This window comes from Neovison vison, chromosome 7 (assembly GCF_020171115.1).
Source record: "Neovison vison isolate M4711 chromosome 7, ASM_NN_V1, whole genome shotgun sequence".
Lineage (NCBI taxonomy): Eukaryota > Metazoa > Chordata > Mammalia > Carnivora > Mustelidae > Neogale > Neogale vison.
The window spans coordinates 153,678,313-153,701,854 of record NC_058097.1 but is presented as its reverse complement, the minus strand read 5'-3'; the positions used below and the strand labels follow the sequence as shown (position 1 = coordinate 153,701,854).

Genomic DNA, 23,542 nt, shown 5'->3' with positions numbered 1-23,542 from the left:
ATGCCCTTCACAAGATGAATGGATAAAGAAGATGTGGTTCATGTATATAATGGAATATTCCTCACCCATCAGAAAGGATGAATACCCACCATTTGCACTGACATGGATGAAACTGGAGGGGATTATGCTAAGTGAAATAAGTCAAGCAGAGAAAGTAAATTATCATATGGTTTCACTCATATGTGGAACATAAGGAATAGTACAGAGAACCATGGGGAAGGGAAGGAAAACTGAAGAAGGATCAGAGAAGGGGTGGAACCATGACAGACTATGGACTCTGGGAAACAAACTGAAGGTTTTAGAGCGGAGGAGGATGGGGGAATGGGGTAACAGGGTAATGGGTATTAAGGAGAGCACATGTTGTGATGAGCACTGGGTGTTATATGTAACTAAGGAATCACTGGACACCACATCAAAAACTAATGATGTACTATATAGTGGCTAACTGAACATTATAAAATAAGACTAAATTAAATTAAATTTAGAAAAGATACCACATTTGGAAAGTTATTCCTTTGCCCCTGATCTCTCGGGTGGCCGATATGGCCCTGGCAGAGGATGAGTAAGGTTACTGACTTGGGCTTGCCAACTGTCACCCATCAAACTCCTAAGCATGGCCAAACCAAAGTGATGAGAATTTATCTAGAGTCATGCAGAAACGCTACAGTGTTACCGAGCGGGCACTAAAATGTTAGGATTCAAAGATCCCTCTGCCTTTCTTCTTGCTGTGGAGAGAAGGAACTTTCTACCTCTGAAAAACAGAGAATTCTGTTTGGTCCTCAGCGACATGCAATTCAGAATTATAGAATGAGAAGGAGAATCTCCAGGGTAGATTCAACCTGTAGAAATAATGGTTAACTCCAGGAAAGCACAAAGCCTTTCAAGCCATCAAACTTCCCTTCTTTGAGGACTGCCCTTCCCCCAACTTCCCCAGGCCTCTTGCACCCACCCCACCCCCACACTCTTAGCAGGAAGCTTGCAAGCTGGTTGTTGTCCCCACCCACCCTTCACCGCAGCTGCTTGAACACACATTAAACTCACTCCAAAATTCAGTTCTCCCCACCTCTGCCTTCGGCAAACCAGTCCACACACCTTCAGGCACCAGGTGAGAAGTCGTGGCTCCTTGGGGAAAGCGTGGAGGCAGGCCAAAGTGTGGTCAGGATTCTCTCAACAAACTAGGGGCCAATCTTCACCAAGCTCTTGAAGTGCTAAGTGAAAATGAAAATTAATTCTGCCGGACTGGCAGGAAAGGAGGAGAGACACCACAGACCAATGGGAGGCCTGCGCATGGGACTCCAGGAAGTGACAAGGCGCTCTGCCCAGGGCCAGTCCAATGAACCAGTGGTGGAACTCCTTGTCTGTTCCACTCTTAAGAGGATGCTCTCCTGTCTTTTCAAGGTAATCAGTCCTTTGGAGCACTAGGCTTACCTGAACAATATAACTTCACACAAATCCGCCCAACTTTTTATCCGAGAAATGGGCTTTCCCCTGTAGAGGGGAATAAAATTCCTCCTTTGCCACAAGGAGGGACCCACGCTGAAGGCTGCCCTAAGGCAGCCCTGGGGACATGCTCTCTACTCTTCTATATTCACCTAAGGTAAATTAATCCTATTAGGCATGTGAGAGGAAAGGGCTAAAGGACTCTGAAATTTCCTCCATGGGACAGTCAGTGACCATCCCAAACTGGCAGGACAGTGAGGCTGACCTTCAGAATTTGAATTCAGTACTGCCAAAATAACCCTTCTGCTAAAGATGCTGGGAAGATCAAACTGTAGGCAGTGTCATTTGCTGGGCAATGCCATCTACTATTATTTAACATACAATCTTTATAATCTTAGCATAATAAAAAGGAATCAGGAAAATCATTGTGGGGTGGTGAGGAAACAGAAGGCTGGCTGAGGACAAAGCAAAAGCTGACATCCTCCAACCTTCCCCCACCCCCACTCCTGGTGGGACATATGTGACATTCTCTAGGAATCTCCCATCCACTAATACTTTGCTGGAGGGCAAAACGACTTTGGCAATGGCAAGGCCTTTGGTATCCAGTATCTTGTAGGTCCTCTTTAGAATACAAAAGTTCTGGGGGCGCCTGGGTGGCTCAGTGGGTTAAGCCGCTGCCTTCCGCTCAGGCCCTATCTCAGGGTCCTGGGATCGAGTCCCACATCGGGCTCTCTGCTCAGCAGGGAGCCTGCTTCCTCCTCTCTCTCTCTGCCTGCCTCTCTGCCTACTTGTGATCTCTCTCTGTCAAATAAATAAATAAAATCTTAAAAAAAAAAATACAAATAAAAATAAAATACAAAAGTTCTGTTGAAACCTCCCTTTCCTTTACCTTCCCCCAACTCCATGGTACATAACCTGCCACCCCTCACAACCCTGGGACAGGAGCTCTTTCCGCCCTCGGGTCCTGTCCCCATGCTTTAATAAACCATATTGCACCAAAGATATCTCAGGAATTTTTTCTTGGTCATCAGCTCCAGACCTCACCTGTATTCTAGAACTTCATCATTAGGATCTTGTTATCATGCTACTACTTCTGAGGTCTCTTCATATTAACAACAAGCATGCATCTCATTTTGTTGGTGGTGGTGGTGGTGGTCCTTGATCCCGGAGATCAAGACCTGAACTAAAATCAAGGGTGGAATGTTCAACCTGCTGAGCCACACAGGTGCCCCTCATTCTATTAAAAGTTGTCAAGACGTCCCTTATGGAAATTCTTCCTATGTGCTCTTCTGGCTGATCTCCCAGGTGAGGTCAGCTTCTGGGTGGCAGAAGTGGCCAAAGGAGGAGGAGGAGGAGGAGCAAGGTTAGTGTATTCGTTGTTGTTGTTTCTGGTTTTTTCGTCTGCTGTAGATCCCTCAGTTTGAACTTGGAAAGCTTCTAAGACTAGGAAACACCAAATAAACTGCAAAGCAGAGCAACCATCACCCCGTTAAGGCTTCCAAACCCAGGGAGGACAGGGTGTTAGGAATTTCTGTGCAGAGTCATGCAGAAATCCTACATTATTATACTGAGTCATTAAATTGTTAAGCTTCAAAGAACTTTCTGACTTTCCTCTGTTGTCTTCCTCAAAGTACCTTTTCCATCCCTGAGCAGAGCCAGGCCTAGTTCTCTTCTCTGCTGCTCTCAGTGCAGAACCGGTCCAGTAGCCTGGGATGTGGCCCACAGACACTCCATACGCGCTTTGTCTAGGGCTTCCCATGTTAAAATTTTTCTGGAAGTCATTGCCAAAACTAGGATTACTCTTAGCGGTGAGGACTCAGTCACTATTCCTTGAATTAGAAAATGAAAATGCAGGAGTGGAAGGCAAGAAAGAGACGTGCATGGGAAACCTAGTGTTATTACTGATCTTATCAGTGGTAATCAACCCTACCTCACATTGCACCCCTAACTGTAAGTTTCACGAGGTCAGGGAGGGACTTTCTCTATTCTGTTGCTTGTTGCCTCAAATCTATTAGAAGCTATTGCATATAAGGATTGATAGATATGCAGATATGTAACTATGAAAGTCTTGGAACATCTTGATGATAAATCATACATTCTTGCTATGAACACAGTTGCTGTCACATCATATAATTCAGTTATTCTCGAGATGCCTGGGTGGCTCAGTCATTTAAGCACCTGCCTTTGACACAGGTCATGATCCCAGGGTCCTGAGATTGAGTCCTGCACTGGGCTCTCTGCTCCCTAGGGAGCCTGCTTCTCCCTCCCCCACTCTTTCTGCCTGTGCTCACTCTTTCTCTGTCAAATAAATAAAATCTTTTTTAAAAATTCAGTTATTCTTCTGGTATCAATAACATACATATAATTCCCCTTTGATACTTTTTTTATTTAAGTATAATTAACATACATTAGTTTAGGTATACGACATACTGATTCAACATTTGTATACATGGTGAAATGTTCACCACAGTAAATCAAGTTATCTCACCATAGGAGGTCATGAGAAAAATATTTTTCCTGTGATGAACATTCAAGATTTACTTTTGTAGCAACTTTCAAATTTGCAACACAATACTATTTGCTACAGTCACCATGCTATGCATTATATCCCCATGACTTATTTTATAACTGGAAGCCTTTACTTCTTGATCCTCTTCACCCATTTTGCCAACCCCCAAACCCTGGCCTTTAGCAACCACCAATCTGATCTCTTATCAGTGAGTTTTGTGTTGTTAAGTACCAGACAGAGAAGAGGTCTTTGGCTAAGGAAGTGCCTTCCCTGATCACTACAATCAATACCACTATGCTTTCCTCATCAGACAGTCGGACTCTGAGCTCTCCGATCCCCTTCAATTTCAACCAAATATACCGAAAAATACATCTATTCTTAATATCTCTGCACTGACCACTCAACTGTATGCCATCATTGTTCCCTTCCTGAATTTGTGGTAATCCAAAACGGTATAATCACTGAATAAAATCTGTCAGTTTGTGTTAACAAAAAAGGAAAAAAAAAAAAAACCTAGAATTCAGCAACTGAACTTACAACTTAAAATATCCAAAGCAAGCAAAACTGAGGTTTTGTTTCCATAAATGGAGGTATTTATTTCAACAAAACAGCACCTATAACTTACAGATCAACACTATAAACCATTAACAATTGTAAAAATGAAGCAAAACAAACAAAAACATGAAGGCACTAGAGACTGACAAAACAGAATCTAGGGTGTAACAGACAATTGGAAGAAGGGAATACTACTGGATGAGTTTTCTGGTTTTATAGCTTTTTATTTCAAAGCAAAACAACTGGTAATGAGTGGGACAGTTTAAACTCATTAGCATACAGATTTACTAGCTTGACAAGCAAGAAGAATGATTTGGGGCTATCGCAACAGCTGAAAAATGGTAGGAAAATGTAAAGAGAGATTCAGAGGAGAAAGTCTCAAGTTGTACATACACACTGACCAACTCTTTGAACTACACATTTGACACAGATACCAAGCAGCCTAAATGGAGCTAAAGGAACCGACCAGAGATTTCAGCTTCTGCAAAATGCAGGAGAGAATTTTGAATCTGATTTCAACCAAAGGCTTGAGAAAAAATATTCTTCAGAAGAATAAGCAGAATCCAAAGTCTTTACATCTCATTCACAATTCTCATGGGGGAATTTTAGATATATGTTAAAACTGTTTAACATACAAAGAAACTAATGAGGCCCATACTCAAGAACAAAGGCAATCAATCAATGGAGATCAAGTCCAAAATAACGCAGATGTCATATTTATGACAAGGATTTACAACAAGAAGACAGGACTTGAGAGCAGCTATCGTATCCAGGGTAAATACTATGAAAGAAAATATGTTTATAATGATAAGCAAATAGGAAATGTCAAAAAACAAATAAAAATAGTTTCGTTAATTGAAATGCTAAAACTAAAAGTTATAATCACTCAAAAAAAATTATCTAGGACTGGCTTAAGGGAAATTCAGGATCACAAAAGAAAGACTAAGTGAACATAAAGATTAGATTAAGGGTAATTATCCTGTATTAAAATAACGAACAGAACCTCAGTCATCTGCTGGGGGGAAAAATCAAGGTACTAACAACATAGGCTTAAACCACAAACTAACTACTAAACTACAATGATAACAAACTATAAAGGTAGTTGAATTAGACGGAGATAAGTTGCATGTTCATTTCAATACATGCAGAAAAGCACTGCACAAAGCCATTCTGTAATGAGAAAGAAAGGAAGGAAGAGGTGTTCAGAAGGGTGCAGGTAAGCAACGTGTAGGTGAGCCCCAGGAAAAGAGGCTCTACAGAGAAGTGGGTGAGGTGCTAAAAAGGTTCAGGAATGTGGTGGGCACAGGATGATGGGGCCTGGACAGTTCCAAGGATTGAAGTATGGATAAGCAGTCTGAGAGAAGCAACATTTAGAAAATTTGTAGATGAGTGACCCATGGTTTGTGACATTGAAAAATGAGACAATGCCTGCATCGTAGTCTAGGAAAACTCCAATACGATGGGGAGGAACAGCCATGGAAAGAGTCAAGACCATGGGTTGAGATGTGGAAGACTCCTCAAACGCCTTATACCCAGATTCATTCTGTAACCCAATAACCCAGTAGCCACATTGAGGTCTGTATCTGGAGTAAGCACTTTGATGATTTGTGCCTTGTCTAACACCAGACTTTTTATTATGGAAACGTGTTCTACAGTATACCCCCAAAATCCAGGCACACTTCTTGGACACATCTATTTCCCAATAGTGTTTCCCTGAGGAGAAATACTGGGACCCCAAGATACCAAAATTAGTACAGTCCACAGGCCAAATTGGCACAGACATCACTTGTCTCTGATCTTCTGAAAGGACAAGGTTTAAATTTAAGTTGATTGAATTCAGTGTGATGTCCACTGCAAAAAAAAAAAAAAAAAAAAAAATTAAGATCAGGTGATTAAATATGGAGCAGGTTTATCTGGGTGACATTGTGAAGAGGGAACATGGGAAATGGCCAGGTAGAGCTTGTATTGATGGATTGGGAAGGGGGTGAAACACTGGGGAATGTATTTCATATATATATACACACACATATGTGAATATATATGAAATATATATATATGAAATATATATATGAATATATATTATATATAAAGGCATGGACCTAAGATCATGACATCACACTGAAATCAGAAGTTTCTGAAAAGACATTAGAAACACAGGGATTCTTACCCCAGTAGCACTGGACATGTGTTAGCTCTGAAATGATAAGAAGATTCAATGATGTTGATTGGAAGCAAATGATTAAGCACCAATACCTATCTCTTCTCCGGAGTAGGGCCAGCAGAGGGGAGCCCTGTGAGGCTATGAACTGGTGAATGAGATGATGCACTAGGCACCTTGCCATTTCCCCTTAGATAGAACCACATCTCTCTCAGTAATATCCCTCCTTCTCTGAATACACTCCTCCTTTCTATCCTCTCTTTGCAACTATACCAGCTCCCCAGGTTAGCTGCTGACACCACAGGAATCTCACTTCCGCCCTCCTGTCCTGCTCTCCTCACCTCTACACATGCGCAGCACTGTGCTCAGATCTGGAGCATGGAATACACTCGTCAGTCTTTTGGAAACAGTTTTTGGCTTCTTCAGTGTCCAGATCTCACTCCTAGGCATGACAAAAAATGTTGACCCTACATCTCTTACCTTGTATTCTTCCAATACAACTACCTTTCTCTCTCCTTCCATGCCACAGATGCACGTGAACCTTCCTCCCTGAGAAGCCTGAGCCGGGGAGTAGGGAGAGTTCTGATGCTGAAGCCAGAAGAAATGTGCTCATGTCGATCTTCTCATTTACTACCTGTGTAATCTTGAGAAGGTCTTTACCTCAACGCAACAGTTTCTTCTTCAAAAAATGGAGTAATTAACCTTTTTCTTGATACCTCATGGACATAGTAGAAAATTTGATAAACTAACATGCAGAAAAAGCTTTTGCTACCCCTAAAAAAGATATGTAATATATGGGCAAGTCAATTGCAGTGGGTCTTTCATGGCAGCGATATGCGTGTCTTCCCAGGCAGATGGATTAGTACGGAGGCTGCAGTTCCTAGCTATAATGTGACATCCATAAGTCTCTTTTTGAGAGCCTGTGAGCTTGTGCTCTAGGCCAAAACCTAAACCCCACTGGTGAGACCTGCAAGTAACATTTGAGATTTCAGGCGCTCTTGAAAAAAGTTAAAAACACTTGGCAAAAAAGAAGTTATGGCCACGGAAGTACAAATGGTTAGAATTCCATGCATTTCTAAGGAACTTAATTGTCAGATGGGTTAGCAACTTAAGCCACAAGAACTACAGTTTCCCATGTAGGTTTCTAACATGTGATTAGAGATTAGTTATGGCACCAAGGTCAATGTCACTAACCCTGAGGTTCAGGTTTTGTTTTTAGAAATCTAAACAGAAAACTATAGAATGACCTAGTCTTTTGTATTTCCATGTAAATAAAATAAATATAAAGGAACTGACCCTATAACCTATTTTGGGGCCTGATGAAAACTTCGATGTGATAGCATAGGCACCTATAGAATACAGGAATGAGCACAAGGGCAAAGTCAAGTCACAAGAGTCTGATAGTTGAAATCCCTGTCCCTATTACTCTTACTGTCCCTAATTCCATGAACCCCAACCACTGAATTTACTAGCACAAATTCTGATCTACTCTCCATAGACAGGGAACACTCCAATCATTGCCCATGACCAGAGATTTAAAAGAATACTACAACCAAATTTGTCTGATTTGGAGTATTTTTCATTCTGATTGACCATCTCAGAACACTCTTATGGCTACAAACCTTTCTTCCTAACACACAAGCACCACTCTTGGGTCACCCAAACGTACCATTTCATGATTCCACTCATGTCCTAGGAAGAAGAGAGAAAACATGTGTCAAAGAGTATATAAAGATTAGAGCAAGATTAATGAAATAAAGAACAAAAAAGACTAGAGAAAATCAGAAAAATTTAAAGTGAACTATTTGAAAATATCAACAAAATTGACAAGTTTTTATGCAGACATACCATGAAAAAAACAGAGAATACAAATTATTAAAATCAGGAATGAGGGCACTTGGGTGCTTCAGTTGATTAAATCTCTGCTTTAGGCTCAGACATGAGCCTCAGGTCATGATCCCAGGATCCTGGGATCGAGTGCCACCTCAGGTTCATTGCTCAACAGGGAGTTGTCTTCTCCTTTTGTTCCTCTCCCTGCTCCTAAACTCTTTTTCTCTCTCTCAAAAATAAATTTTAAAAAAAATCTTATAATAAGGAATGAAAGTGAAGACTTTACTGCCTACTTTTACAAAAATTAATAGGAATATAAAGCCTATGAACACTTATATGCCAACAAATTAGATAATCCACATGAAATGGACAAATTCCTAGAAACACAGAAACTACCAATACTGATTCAAAAAGTAATAGAAATTCTAAGTAGTCCTACCTAAAAACATGTCATGATTAGACGAAATCAAGAACTCCCTGGAAAGAAGTCAGGCCCAGATGGCTTCGCCACTGAATTCTGCTAACGATTTAAGGAGGAAATAACAGAAATACTTTACAAATACTGCCCCCCCCAAAAAAAACACACCAGAAAAGGAGGTTATAGTACCCAGCTCATTCTATGAGGCCAGTACTACTCTGATGCTAAAATAAGACAAAGAGATCCCAAGAAAAGTGAACTACTGGCAAATATAGATATAAACTTCAACAAAATACTGAAAAACTGAATCCAGCACAATATGAAAGAATATATATATACACACCATAGTCAAGTGGGACTTACCCCAGAACTATAAGGTTGGTTTAACATAAGAAAAGCAATTAATGTAATTCACTGTGTTAACAGAATAAAGGTAAAAACCACATGACAATTTTAATAGACACAAGGAAAAAATTGACAAAATTCAGTATCCCTTCATGATTGGGGGTGGGGGGGAAGGAGTAATAACAGAAATAGAGGGGGACGGAGGAGAACTTCCTCAGGCTGATAAAAGGCATCAAACTCGTGGCTAACATCATCCTTATGATGAGAAACTGAATTTTCCCCCCGAGATTAGGTACAAGACAAGAATGTCTACTCTTACTACTTCTATTTCAAGTGGTTCTATTTAAAGAGGTTCTAGTCAAGGCAACTAGGCAAGAAAATAAAAGGCACTTATATTGGAAGGAAGTAAAACTATATTTATTTGCAGAACACATAGTTGATATATAGCAAAGCTCTGCTCCATACACTACTTTTAGGTAACCTCTTCCACTCCCGAAATTTCAGCTCACATGAGTTGCTGTTGATCCCAAACTTTATATAATCTAATCATGGTCTGTTGTCTCAAATCATGTATACAGGCTAATACAATACACAATGGAAAAGAAACAGGTACCACAAGCTCAGAATTCTAAAATATAACCTACTACTCACCAAGTATATTGTGTCCTCTCTTATGTCCACTTGTCAAGTATGTTACCAATATTCACTTAGTCCCTGTCCCAAACACTGAACACCCTACCAAGCCAGTCCTTTCCACATCCTTAACTTCTTTTGGTTAGTGTGCATTTCCACATCATCACCACTGTGGATTTGTTTTTAACAATATATACCAATATTCCTTGGCCTTACTCTTAAATGCAACCAGCTGGATTTACAATCAAAACAAAGGAATGGTTTTGCTTCTCTGTATTAGTATAGTTTGGTTGTACATGAAAAAGCAGCCAACTAACACTGCCTTAAACTACCCCCACCCCACTTGCCACCCCCTCTAAAAAAACCCATGTGGCCAGAGAAATACTATTTCAGTCACAGACGGATCTGGACAGGGATTTTCTTCCCTGTCTGTTGCCTTATTCTCAGGCTTTAGTTGATAGCAATTTGAAAATCTCCTGGTTTAAATTATTTTCACTGATATAATTCACATGCAAAAGGAAAATTTTCCTCAATGTAGTGACAATACAATTCTGATGCCTCAAGCCACTGACCAAAATTGGGTCATACGCCCAACTTCTAATGCCCAACTGTGTAGTTTGTGGAAATAAAGGAATTAGGTAAACTAATTTATGTAAGATTAACCTATCCATCTTCCATGATGCTGATTATCTCAGCCCCAAACAAGTACATGGATAAAAAAAGACATGCTCTGTTTCATCAGAAATAAATCCCAGGTGGTGTTACCAGGAAAAGAGTGAATGGACATTGAGCAGATAAAAATAATTGGTGCCATCCTCACGCCATCATTTAACTGCCTATTGTCACTCACTCGTGTCATGATACAAAACCTGAAAAAAAAAAAATGGCCCAATGTAATAAAACTGTTACAAAAACATTAGTAACAGAAGTGCCCCCTTCCTAAGGTAAATAACCTAAAATCTCATCTAAGTTTTTATCCATTTTCAAGTTTGGCATTTCTCTGTTAGCTCTTTCTTCCCCGTCAGTGTTGAGTGTAGCCTTCACGCAAACAACAGCCCCTCTAGCAAACAAAAAGCATATGATAAAATGACCCACCCCAATCACTACAGTGAAGATCCAGATAAAAGAAAAGCTGTTTAAGAACTCTTGGGCGAAGGTTAAGGGACATACTACTATCCACAGCATGTATCTTTACAAGTTGGAAAGGAACACCCAAACACCCTAATCTAGTGAAAAAGCCCCTTGGTTTAGCCCATTTGTCATTCTTTGAAGCTGTTACCTAAATAGGGGAAGCTAATCCCATAAAATTTCTAACATTTATCTACTGAGCACTGTTTTTATTACAAGTAACCAGTTACCAACTTAAGCTGGCTTAGTGGAACAGATGCTTGGAAAAGTGACATAAATACAAGAGTCTTCGTGAAGTTGACAATTGAAAGAGTTGTGAAGAGCTTGTGGATGTTCTACAAACCAGGGATAAGGAATAAGCCTGCAAAGTTTTTGTTTTTTACTCAGATATAATAAAATATCAAAAAAAATGACCTAGCACTATAAAGTGCACAATTTAGTATGTTTTAGTATATGTACAATATACATTTATCATCACCACTATTTAATTCCAGAACATTTTTATTATTGCAAGAAAGAAACCTTCCTCTCAGTGGCAATCATTTCCTATTGCCTCCTCTCCAGCCCCTGGCAATTCACTAATCTAATGTCTGCGTCTATGGATTTATCAATTACAGACTTCGTATAAATGGAATTGTACAATAAGGGCTTTTTGTGTCTGCCCTCTTTCACTTATATTTCCATATAGTATCATCTATTAGTGCTAATTTCTTTTTAGAGCCAAAAAATATTACATTATTTGTAATATTTACATTACCTTGATTCTTCAGTTAATGGACAATTGGCTTATTTCCACTTTTGGGTTTTTATGAACAATGCTGCCATGAACTTTTGTTTACAAGTTTAAGTGTGGACATGTTTTCATTTCCAGGAATGGAATTGCTGGGCCATATGGTAACTCTATCTTCAACTTTGTGAGGAACTGCCGAAACAGCGTCATCATTTTACAACTTCACTAGCAATACAGGAGAGTTCTAATTCCTGACATCTTTGTCAACTCTTGGTATTGTCCATTTTTCCGATAGTATTATCACCGTGGTTTTGATTTTACATTTCCCTGATAGATATCAATCATCTTTTCAGGTGCTTATTTACTATTTATAGATCTTCTCTGGTGAGACAGCTATTCAAGTCCTTTTTTAAAAAGATTTATTTATTTATTTGAGACAGAGCAAGTGAGTGGGGAGAGGGGCAAGGAGAGGGAATCCCAAGTAGAATCCACCCTGAGTGTGGAGCCTGACTCAGGGCTTCATCTTTTGACCCATGAGATCACGACCTAAGCCAAAATCACAAGTGAAAGCTTAACAGTCTGAGCCACCCAGGCACCCCTCAAGTCCTTTATTTTTAAATTAGGTTGACTTTTTACTGTTTTTTTTTTTTTTAAGTTATGTTTATTTTGAGAGAAAGAGCAGAGGCATGGGCAAGCCAGGAGGAGGGGGTGGGGAAGGAGCAGGGAGAAGGCCAAGCTAACTCTGCTGTGAGCACAGAGTTCTTTGTGGTGCTTGGATCCAAGACACTGAGATCATTGACCTGAGCTGAAACCAAGAATCAGATGCTCAAATGACTGAGCCACCAGGAGCCCCAGGTTCTCTTTTTATTGTTCTGCTGTGAGAGGTTTTCTATATATCATGAACACTAAACCTTAACCAATATATGATTTGAAAATATTGTCTCCCATTCTGTGAGATGTTCTTTTCACTTTTACATGGTTTCCTTTGAAGTACAACAGTTTTTAACTTTGATGAGCTCTAATTTATTTTTGGTTGCTTTTTGGTGCTTCTGTTTTTTGGTGCCCTATCTGTAAAGCTATTGCCTAATGCTAAGTCACAAAGATTGTACCTATGCTTTCTCCTAAGAGTCTTAGAATTTTTGACTTTTAACTTACACTTAGGTTTTTCATCTACCTTTGAGTTAATTTTTATATGCAGTGTCAAGTAGGAGTCTACCAGCATTTTGTGGCATGTGGATCTTGTTTTTGTAGCCCAATTTGTTGAAAAGACCTATTTATTTTTTATTAAAGTATGTTTGGTGTTATAGCCACTTAGAGATCCTGGTTTAAAAAAAAAAATGCAAAAGCTATGTTACTACAATGTGTCTTAGGACCTCAGGTTTTTATAGTACTGCAGGTGATTTTGATACAAAAATTTAAAAAAAATAGATTTTGTGACCTCTATTCCAAAGTAATCTGAAATCAAAAAAAAAAAAAAAAAAAGAAAAGAAAAGAAAGGAAAAGAGTAAAGGGAACTGAAAAAAAAAAGAGAAAAGGAAAAAACTTAGATACAAGCATCAGAGACAAAGGAAAGCAGCCAACATGTGAAATCAATTATCCTGCTTTCTGCTTGACATCAAGAAAAAATAAATAAAATAGCGTTTGGAAATCCAGAAAAGAAAAGGGAGCAGACAGACAGATAATCAAGCAAAAAATATGAAAAATCCGGAATTCTCTACCATGCCTCAGGATCATAGTCACAATATTAAGGCTTAAAAAAAAAAAACAAACCTGTATGAATTTAAATTGTTCTCTCAAGTGTCTATAGATTTGCACTAGCATGCTTTCCCGACACCAGCGGACTTTCTGGCACACACACTCGCATACACACTTGCACACAGACTCTCACCTCTCAAGTATAATGCCTCCTATCTATACATTTGCCCATCCTCCTAAGCAAAGACTCAATGTTCTATCTTTCCATGTTTTAAAAAAATCTAACAAGAGAAATAATAAGTACAGATTTTTAATTTTTTTTAAAGGATACATTTCTTATACCTGAAAATGCATGTATTTGCCTGTGGCTAAGATGAATGAAAAGAACGTGACAATTGTCAACATTGGATCACAGATAACAGGGGTCCAGCAAGTATCACTGGATACCATGGATCTTCTCTCCATGTATTCCCTTACTTCATTAAATAATAAAGTAGGACACTCCCCTGCAATGTTTATATTCAATGGTCCATGATATCGTGAATGGATGGCAAAGAAGGGTTCCACAAAGCCAAAGGAACCTCTGTGAAAACATGAAGATTAGAGCCCAAGGACACAGAAAAGAAGGTAGCTTAGACTGAATTTCAAGAACTCCAGATTGGGGCATTCCTCCTACCTGCAGCAGGTCCACTGCTGACCATTTACAGCGATGCTCTAGATCGGAGATGAGATCTTTTACCAACTGGGTTTGCTGAGCCAGCTCAGCCTCAGCCTCAGCCAAGGTGTCCAATATCCTCTTCTCCTCTTCTTCTAATTTTTGCAGTTCTCTCTGCTCTTCACTGTCCAGAATGCGTCTAAGCTGATTGAATTCAGCCCATATCCTTTGTCTCTCAGTCTGTATCTGGTACTGCAAGGTTGGATAAACAAAGAGGTCAAGAGTCTATCTGCCTGAAAACCTGTATAAGGGGTTAGGAGCTAGGAAAAGAAGTATTTCTTCTCTGAGTTCCAACCAAGAGGGAAATGGAGGCATGGGGCCAATTTTGGGGAAAGCTGGGCATTTTTCCTATTTCCCCTTTAGCACCCATCAAAACAGGCCTCACACTATCTTATCTAGGCCAACCCTGGGATGAAATATAAAACCTAAGTGAGGTTTAGGTTGTAGGTGGCTGTACTGAACACTCACGCCTCCCTGAATTACCACACTTCCAAGTTTGAACTTTGGGGAAAATCTTGGTCCTTTGCCCACTGCCTTTCACTGCAGGTTCAGAGAATCACTGGAAAAGAGGAATGGAAGACAGAATTTTCCATCCTTCCTCACCCAGAATCTATCTTTATTCCCAATTTCAAACACTTGTGTGTGCTTTTAACATGTCCGCTCTCTAGTCCTCTGTGTAACAGGGAGAAGACAAAGAGGAAAACTAATCAAATGGCTTCTGGATGCATTCTGTGTCAGGCAGCAAAGAGGAAGGGGCTTGTGATTTGGACTGAAGATCCTGTCAAGATTCCTGTGTCAAAAAACCCTTAGAAAGAGTCTCTTCCAGGGGCGCCTGGGTAGCTTAGTGGGTTAAGCCGCTGCCTTCAGTTCAGGTCATGATCTCAGGGTCTTGGGATCAAGTCTGGCATTGGGCTCTCTGCTCAGCAGGGAGCCTGCTTCCCTTCCTCTCTCTCTGCCTACTTGTGATCTCTGTCAAATAAATAAATAAAATCTTTAAAAAAAAAAAAAAAAAAGAAAAGAAAGGAAGAGTCTCTTCCTACCTTCCAGGAAATCCTCTCTTCTCTGATGTCAGCTTTGAACTTCTCAGCTTTCTGCTGTTCTTTCCTCAGCCTCTCCAGAGCTGCCTGGAGTTTCTCCTGTGAAAGAGAATTCACATCAGAAAACTCACAGCAGGACTCATCATCACTCTATGAGCTTTCTCAGCAAAGAATAAATGGGGAAGAAATCAGACTGATTCCTGAAGAGATCATTTACAGAAATTGTGATTAGAATCTATGATAAAGAAAAGCTAAGGAGGATACATTCTTTGCTCCTGGATGTCACCATCCCTCACCAAGAGTAGCCTAGTTCTCTCTTTTCATAGAGAACTGACTTTGATGTCATGAGAAAAATTCTATACTCTTAGTGACACTCTTTCCAAATCCAATCCACAATGCCGAAGAGCAACCATCCTGCTGAGGGGAAAAATGAGAGCCAAGCTCTCTACCCACATAACAAAAGGGGGGGGGGGATCTCTCATCCTTGGCCAAGAGTAAGCTCAAGACTCCAGGCTCATCTTTTTTTTTTTTTTTTTTTTTTTTAAGATTTATTTAATTAGAGAGAGAGAGAAGGGGAGTGAGGGAAGGGACAGAGGAAGAGAGAAAGGGTAAGCAGACTCCCCACTGAGCAGGGAGCCCCATGTGGGGCCAGATCTCATGACCCTGAGATCACAAGCCAAGCTGAAACCAAGAGTTGGGAGGTTAAACTCTCCATACAGGCATCCCAAGGCTCATCCTTTATGTAAGTGGAAAGAATACGTGGAAATGTCCTTCATGCATTGGAAGCTGAGCATAGTGTAAGAGACAAACATGGAAGGAGATTACAGGATTCAGTACCGTGGTGCCAAGGTGTGTACAGAAGGATGGAAAGGTGAGATTTCCCACCAAGTACCACCCTCCTCTCTTCCTCCCTCCATCCTGGGCCCTACCTGATATTCCTTGACTACTTCCTCCACAAGGAACGCGTGGTGACCACGGTGCTCCTGAGACCGCTCACAAACCCAGCAAATAACCTTCCTATCCTCCTTACAGAAGAGCAGGAGTTTCTCTTCATGGCGCACACAGAGGTCTTTCTTCATCTTCTCCTCTGCGATCAACTTGAACTTTCTGATTCTCTCCATCATGTTGATCAGAGGCTGATTCGGACGTAAGTTTCTAAGTGAGTATCTGACACCGCACATGGGACAGCTGCTTTCCTCTCCTGGGCTGATCTCTGCCTCTGTGGTATTCACAGTGATGCAGGCTTGACAGGAGCTGTGTCTACAGTCTAGAGTCAGGGACTCTGTCAAAAGCTCCAGGCAGATGGGACAGGACACCTCATCTTGTATGTTCAGGATTTTTGAAGCCATAGTATGTCTCCCCTGGCTTCTTCCAGTCCTTAGTCCTGGAGCTCTTCTTGCCTAAACGTTCTTGGATGGCTGGTCAAATTGAAAGGGGATGAGGTAAGAACGACAGGAATAAAAAGGATTCTAATTGTGCAGATATTAAGGATTGGCCAAAACCGAAATGCTGAAGGACAAAAAGAAGAGGGGGAGGAAAAAAAAGAAGAAACGAAATTCAGTGGCCTGGGTAAACTGCTAATGCCCCAGGCTTCTCATTTGCTCTTCTTTAGGCCTGGAATGACCCATCCTTTGATCTGTACATGACTTCCTCATATACTTCATCCAACGGTCTCCTTAAGTATCATTTCGTCAGAAGGACCTAATGATTATTTTATCTATAGCACAATTACCAATACATCATTCACTACACATTTGCCATACTTTCTTATTATCACTCTATGGTATCTTTTTCTTAAATACCCTATGCCTAAAATATAATCCACACATAGATCAGGCCTATTGTTTTTTTATTCACTGCTGTATCCTTAACATTGGAAGGCACAGGAACACCACCTTTGAGGAACATATAAAGAACCTCCTTGAGGCAGCTGGGTGGCTCAGCTGGTAAGCGGCTGCCTTCTGCAGATGCCCTGCGTCTGGCTCCTTGCTCAGCAGGAGGCCTGCATCTTCCTCTCCCATTCCCCCTGCTTGTGTTCCCTCTCTCACGGTCTCTGCCAAATAATAAATAAAATCTTAAAAAAAAAAAACTCCTCCGATCTCCATAGTTGATTAGACCTCTTTTTTTATCAGCATTCCATCTTTTTGTTCCATTAATTATCTGTTCTCCAGTAGTTAAATGTTGGTACCACAGATAGTTTCCACATAAGAAAAGATTACCTCCACATATTATCTGTCCCATACAGAACCCTTCCATTACCTCATACTTACTCCCAGAGACACTCACAGAAACAGTCAAGGCCACAATAGGGAAAGAATTTTATCACTAAGAATTGTAGAACCAGTTATAATTTATACATCACTTTGACCCATTTCTTCTTTATACAAGTCCTTGAGAAACAGAGTACTTTATTGAAATGTGTAAATTGAATGAAGTAGTTTATAAAGATTATTTCATTCACTAAGTTCAATTAGGGTGAAAACAATGTCCTCAGAATTATTTTTCAGAGGTCCGGTAGGTGTGATAAACACTAAACTAATGACACTTAAAAACTGTTACCCCATAATAATTAGTCCCCTTCTTGTATACGTTATCAATTATTTGTCTGTTTACAATCTCTCCCCAACACAACTGTAAGCTCCTATATGTATTTAACATTTACTCCATGTTGAATGCATATTCGTTGTTATATATTTTTTTTTTACACCAGCAGCTTTAGTTCCTATAAATCAATCGCTTAAATAAATAAAGTTCATGCCAGGTGTTCGGCCTTGTGTTGGACCCTGAGGGACATCAGTATCTGCGCAGAAATGGACCCTATTCAGGAGTAAAGCATAGACCCCAGGAAGACAGCAACAGAGACTTCTGGAAAGTAGAGGTACTGGAGGTACATGTGTCAGAAGGTATGTAACCAACCCACCAATATGAACATTGCTCCCAAGTGAGCTCAAGATGGGATGTCATCACTGTCAGTCACGACGCAAATTTCACAGCAAGACCACTGGATCTCTGGGCTCCTTCTGAGCAATAATCAGCTCCTGTTCATTAGCTCTGCATGAAGAAAAATAGTAAGGAACTGAGGTAACCATGCAACGGTGTGTCTGCAGAGGAGGAATGCCAAACCTCCTGCAAGCAAGAGGACAGGGACCTATGCAGGGATGTGCAGGGAGACCCCTGAGACTGACACTTGGAAGGACACAGGGTGAATGGGGGCCACAGAGGCAGGTGGCAGGCACATCACCCTACAGGCCAGCAGCTGAGACCTCTCGGGAAGGCCGCAAACAGCCCTTCAGTTGGTTCCGGGCAGGGGGCAGGGAATGAGAGAATCAGCTTCGATACGAGCCCTGCCATGCTTGCCCCCCAAACTCCATTCTGTGTGGTGCTCCACTCTAGGAGCCTGGGTTTTCAAACATTTAGAACACAGGGACCTCTTCTACTGGCTTTTCTTCAAGCAGAAGAGCTGGGCAGAACAGAAGGTAACTTTCTGTTCATTTTTGAGAAAGAGGAAGAGAGCGTGACAGAGGGAAAGGATTCCAGTTCCCCGCCTTGAGGTAGAAAATTCTAACTACAGAACAGGAGGGGATGAGGACGGCGGATGCAACCTGGAGAAAGAAGGGCCCCTCCAGGAAAGAACGCCCCCACCTCTTGGGCGCTCCTTTTTCTCCAGGCCATCTCCAGAATCAGGACTCTGCACTCACAACACAAAGTCCACAAACTGGCTCTTCTTCCCTTCAGACCGAGACTGGGTCACACACTGAACTCACACCCCTTCACATGGTACCTTCCTTCTGGCGTCTCCCACTGCCTGCCCCCCTCCTCGTTAACTTCCCCACGCACCTTGAAGCCCCCTCAGAGAAGTCTTGGCTCCAGATTTAAGTGATGAAGAAAAACCAGGGCAGGCACGGTCAGCATTTCCTCACCAAAAAGGCCGCTGGGTCAGCCTGAAGCCACTCCCCCTGAGCCGCTGGAGGGGAAATGAAAGTGAAATCCTCAGCGATAAAAGGGAAATGAAAGGGGAAGGAGCTTCTGGAACCAATGAGCAGCCGACCCTATGGGGCCGCTGGAAAAGAAATGTTTCCTCTCAACAATTCACAGGTGGGAGAGGAAGGGCTCCTCCCAAGGGCGTTGGGCCGGAGGACAGATTTGGTTGTCCTACCTGGGTTATGCTACTGCCATCTAGTGGGTAGAGGCCAGGGGTACAGCTAACCACTCTGCAGGACACCTCCCACGCGAAGGATGAGCTGGTCCAACCTGTCCATGGTGCTGGGTGCTGAGGTGGAGAGGCTGTTTTAATCCTCTCTGCTTCCCAGGCCAGCTAGGCACCAAGACTCTCCTCCCATTTTATGGTTGTTCACAGGCTGTAGGTTCAGCCTACCAATTTTAAATTATCCCCGCAGGTCCCCCCTTCCATTTGCCCCCAAAGAGCACACCACCGCCCCCTAGGAAATAGCCAGGAGTAGGGCCGACCAGGGAAGGAGGTTGTTCGAAGAGCTGGCTACAAAGCACCAAGACAACTTTTTGGAGTATCATTTTCTAACTCCTATTTGTGCCGTAGTCACACAGATGCAAAACTTTGGCTTTTTAAGCTTTTGGCTTTTTTAAAACTTTTGGCTTTTTAAATTCCGGTTAATTAACATACAGTATTTAAGGACCTATTTAGCAAGAGGCTTTCATTAAAGTTAAACTTGTCCCTGCTTCCCTTCCCCCAGGGGATTCACTTTAAAACAAGTCCCGGAAACCAGCTTCAGGTAACAAAGCCCAGACACGAGGGTGGGTCAGGCCAGGTGGAGACATCCAATCAGTAGAGGGTTGCATACTGTCTCCCGAGCTACCAAGGAGTAGGGGCCCCCACCCTTTGGGAACCCTTTTTGCCACCAATCCTAATCAAGGTGTAATAGGTTGGGTCAGATGTCTACTAGGGTAAATTGTAACTCAATTGGCCACCTAGCATCACTATGGAGTTTCCTGTGTGTGTTACAATCTCATTGGTCAGCTGTGCGTGGCCAGACCCGACCACATGGCCTTTGCCCTTAAAAGCTAGACTGTGTACAGAGAAGTGTCTCCCTCTCTTGTAAGAGGTGCGTCCCCGAACGTTCGGTTAGATCCTTGATGCTTGGCGCGAAATAAAGCTTTGCTTGACCTTCGCTTTGTATCAGTCTCGCTCCTTTAATCACGGACCCATTATTGGGGCATAACAAGTATACTATTGATGAGGGAGCAGGAGGCAGGCTGAGGAGAGAGCAGGGGCTGGCGCCTTGCACCCCCTCTCCACCCACTCCCCTTAGTAATATGTATGACATTCCTCAGGCACCCCTGACTGCCCTAAAAGAAGAACAAATAGTTAACTTGCAGAGCTCACAATCCTTCTAGACAGGAGTCTTCCTTGGTTTACAAATGTCCTAAATCTCACTAACAAAGGCGATTGATAGCAGGATTGTGACATCCCACCAAAAAGTCTCCCAGCTATCTTAATGTCAATAGCTGGTCTAAAGACAACATTGATCAAGCCGCAAGGGCAAGGCAAGGGCAAGGCCTCCGGTAGGCCTCTGACATCCTGGCACCTTGTAGGCCCTCTTTAGCATATGAAAACTCCATTGAAACCTCCCTTCCCCTCACCTTCCCCCAACTGCAGGGTACAAAACCTGCCATCCCTCCCAACCGGGGGCGGCTGCATCTCTGCCTGCCCACAGGTCCTGTCCCCGTGCTCTAATAAACCACCTTTTTGCACCAGAGACGTCTTAAGAATTCTTTCTTTAGCCGTCGGCTCCGAACCTCACCCCACTGAACCTCACCTAGGTTCGAGAACTTCATCACTATAATTAGTCTCGGGTGTACAATACAGTGATTCAACACTTCCATACATCACCCAGTGCTCAATCACAAGTGCACTCCTTCTTTTAAGATTTTATTTGAGAGAAAGAGAAAATGGAGAGAAAGCATACAAGGAGGCTCCCTTGCTGAGCAGGGAGCCTGATGCCAGGACTTCATCCTGGAACTCCAGGATCATATCCTGAGCTGAAGGCAGTTGCTAAACCAACTGAGCCACCCAGGCGCCCCACAAGTGCACTCCTTAATCCCCAGCACCTTTTTTACCTGTCCCCTTACCCACCTCCCCTTTGGTAACCATCAGTTTGCCCTCCATAGTTAAGAGTCTGTTTCTCGGTTTCTCTCTCGCTTTGCCGCTTCCAGTCAATGAATGGGAGAAGAATGAGGCACAAACAAGTCAGCTGCAAGAGAAAGGGAGCAGTGGACACAGTAGAAAAGACTGGGGCCACGAGCAAGGATTCAGTCTCATTTTTATTAGATAGGAAGAATAACCAACAGCAGAGTCTATGAAGGTCAAACATTAATCACATGTCTTGTGGACAAACAAGAAGGAGGGTAAAGTTTATAGTTGAACAGGAACATTCAAAGGATTTATCTAACTAACAACAGGTGCTTTTGGAAGGAGAAAGGGGAGATAACAGAAAAGGGAAGCAGGCGGAGGTCAGCCCTGAGCTGGAGGAAGTTCCCCACTGCTCAGCTTCAAGGTCATAAATATACTGTCCTCTCCCCCCAAAGACCTGTTGCCAGGACGTAGTTTTCTTAAAGCTATATCTAAATGTGCTTGGTAACTAGTAAAATCTTCCAGGGGTTATATTTTAAGTAATACATTGTTCTGAGGGGCAGTTGCATCTCTTTGCTTTTTTCTTTGCTCATTTCTTTTCCTTCTTAAATTCCACATGAGTGAAAGCAGATGGCATTTGTCCCTCTCACTGACTGACTTTGCTTAGCTTTATAGTCTCTAGCTCCACCCACATCATTGCAAATGGCAAGATTTTATTATTTTTACGGCTGAATAATATTCCATTGTAGATATATATTACCTCTTCTTTATCCATTCATCATTTGATGGGTACTTGAGCTGCTTTCATAATTTGGCTATTGTAAATAATGTCTCTATAAATAAGGGAGTGCGTATATCCCTTTGAATTAGCATTTTTGTATTCTTTGGGTAAATTCCCAATAATGTGGTTCCTTGATCATAGGGTAGCTATATTTTTAACTTTTTGCGGAAACTCAATTCCATTTCCCAGAGTGGCTGCACCAGTTTGTATTCCCAACAACAACGCGGGTGTTCCTTTTTCTCCACATCTCACCAACATCTGTTGTTTCTTGTTGATTTTTGGCAGTCTGACAGGTATGAGGTAATACCTCATTGTAGTTGTGATTTGCATTTCCTTGACAGTAAATGATAATGGACATCTTTTCATGTGTCTTTTGGCCATTTGTAGGTCTTCTTTGGAGAAAAGTCTATTCATGCCTCCTGCCCATTTTTTAGTTAGGTATCTGTTTTTTTGGGTGTTGAGTTTTATAAGTTCTTTACAGATTTTGGATAGTGACCCTTTGTCAGATATGTCATTTGCAAGTATCTTCTCCCATTCCCTAGATTGTTTTTTAGTTTTGTTGATGTTTCTTTCAGTGTGCAGAAGCCTTTTATTTTGATATAGTCTCTCCAAGTGATTCTTAGAACCACTGGCCTGGAATGGTGAATTATGCCTTTGGGGGCCTGGGAAAGAAAGGACTGCTTTGAAATTGAGATAAGCTTTGACACCACACTTGATGGGATGTCATTTTGAACAGAGGTGTCCCTGTTAGGAGTCATCACGTTTTCTGAGTGCAGGATGATCCCAGCACACATTGTGCCTCCAGGAAGAGCACATGAGGAGAATAAATTGATGGATTATATGTTGTACTCAGCAAGGAAATCCTAGTTTCCTGGGCTCCTGGAGAGCAGGTTACAGAAAAAGCACCACCTCTGGAATTGCTTTCCAAGGTACCATTGTTCTTTCTGCTCTACTTTATCACCTAGCTCACTCTTGGGGCCCAAGGGCAAGCCCCAAGCAGAAAGACAATTTAAAAAATGCTTCAAAATTTTTACAACTTTCCCATAAAAATTTCTGTATCTATTCTATTTAGACATATGCTTTGGCCACTTTTAAGGAGTCAATAATTGCCCATTTAGGCTTGCTTACCCTTAATTCTATATTGGTAATTTACATCATTCAGATAACAAGTTATTAGTTTTGTTAGGTTAGGTGTGTAAATCACTAGTTCGGGTGTGTAAATTACCTCAGCACTGTCCATCACTTCTGTGTGAGTAACATCCAATTCTCATCACTAAGGTTATTCACTTTTTTTTCCATTTTTCTTATACCTGATTTCTCTATGAATTCAGTGGGCTTGCAACCATGCAATGACTTTGCCATCTTTTTATTATTTCCTTAACATCCATCTACCAACAAGTAATATATTAAACATAGAAGAAAATGGCATTTTTGAAAACTCCTCTTAGGATATCAAGAGTTT

At 41.6% G+C, this 23,542-nt stretch overlaps 1 protein-coding gene across 5 annotated transcripts; it reads right to left on the bottom strand.

Moving 5' to 3' along the window:
* Positions 1 to 4,519: 4,519 nt before the first annotated feature.
* On the bottom strand, positions 4,520 to 19,260 carry LOC122912658 (tripartite motif-containing protein 34-like). Of its 5 annotated transcripts, none has more exons than XM_044258688.1 (9): positions 19,031 to 19,258; positions 18,114 to 18,244; positions 16,123 to 16,702; positions 15,197 to 15,292; positions 14,118 to 14,348; positions 8,332 to 8,354; positions 7,004 to 7,104; positions 6,672 to 6,698; positions 4,520 to 6,355 (listed from the first exon to the last, which is right to left on the bottom strand). In XM_044258688.1, exons 3-9 carry the CDS (start codon positions 16,540 to 16,542, stop codon positions 5,790 to 5,792), a joined length of 1,464 nt encoding a protein of 487 aa, XP_044114623.1. In that variant the 5' UTR covers positions 16,543 to 16,702; positions 18,114 to 18,244; positions 19,031 to 19,258; the 3' UTR covers positions 4,520 to 5,789. The 5 variants fall into 5 exon arrangements, with proteins under 5 accessions (XP_044114623.1, XP_044114625.1, XP_044114626.1 ...); XM_044258690.1 differs by having other exon boundaries at positions 16,123 to 16,611; XM_044258691.1 differs by lacking the exon at positions 16,123 to 16,702.
* Positions 19,261 to 23,542: the final 4,282 nt, after the last annotated feature.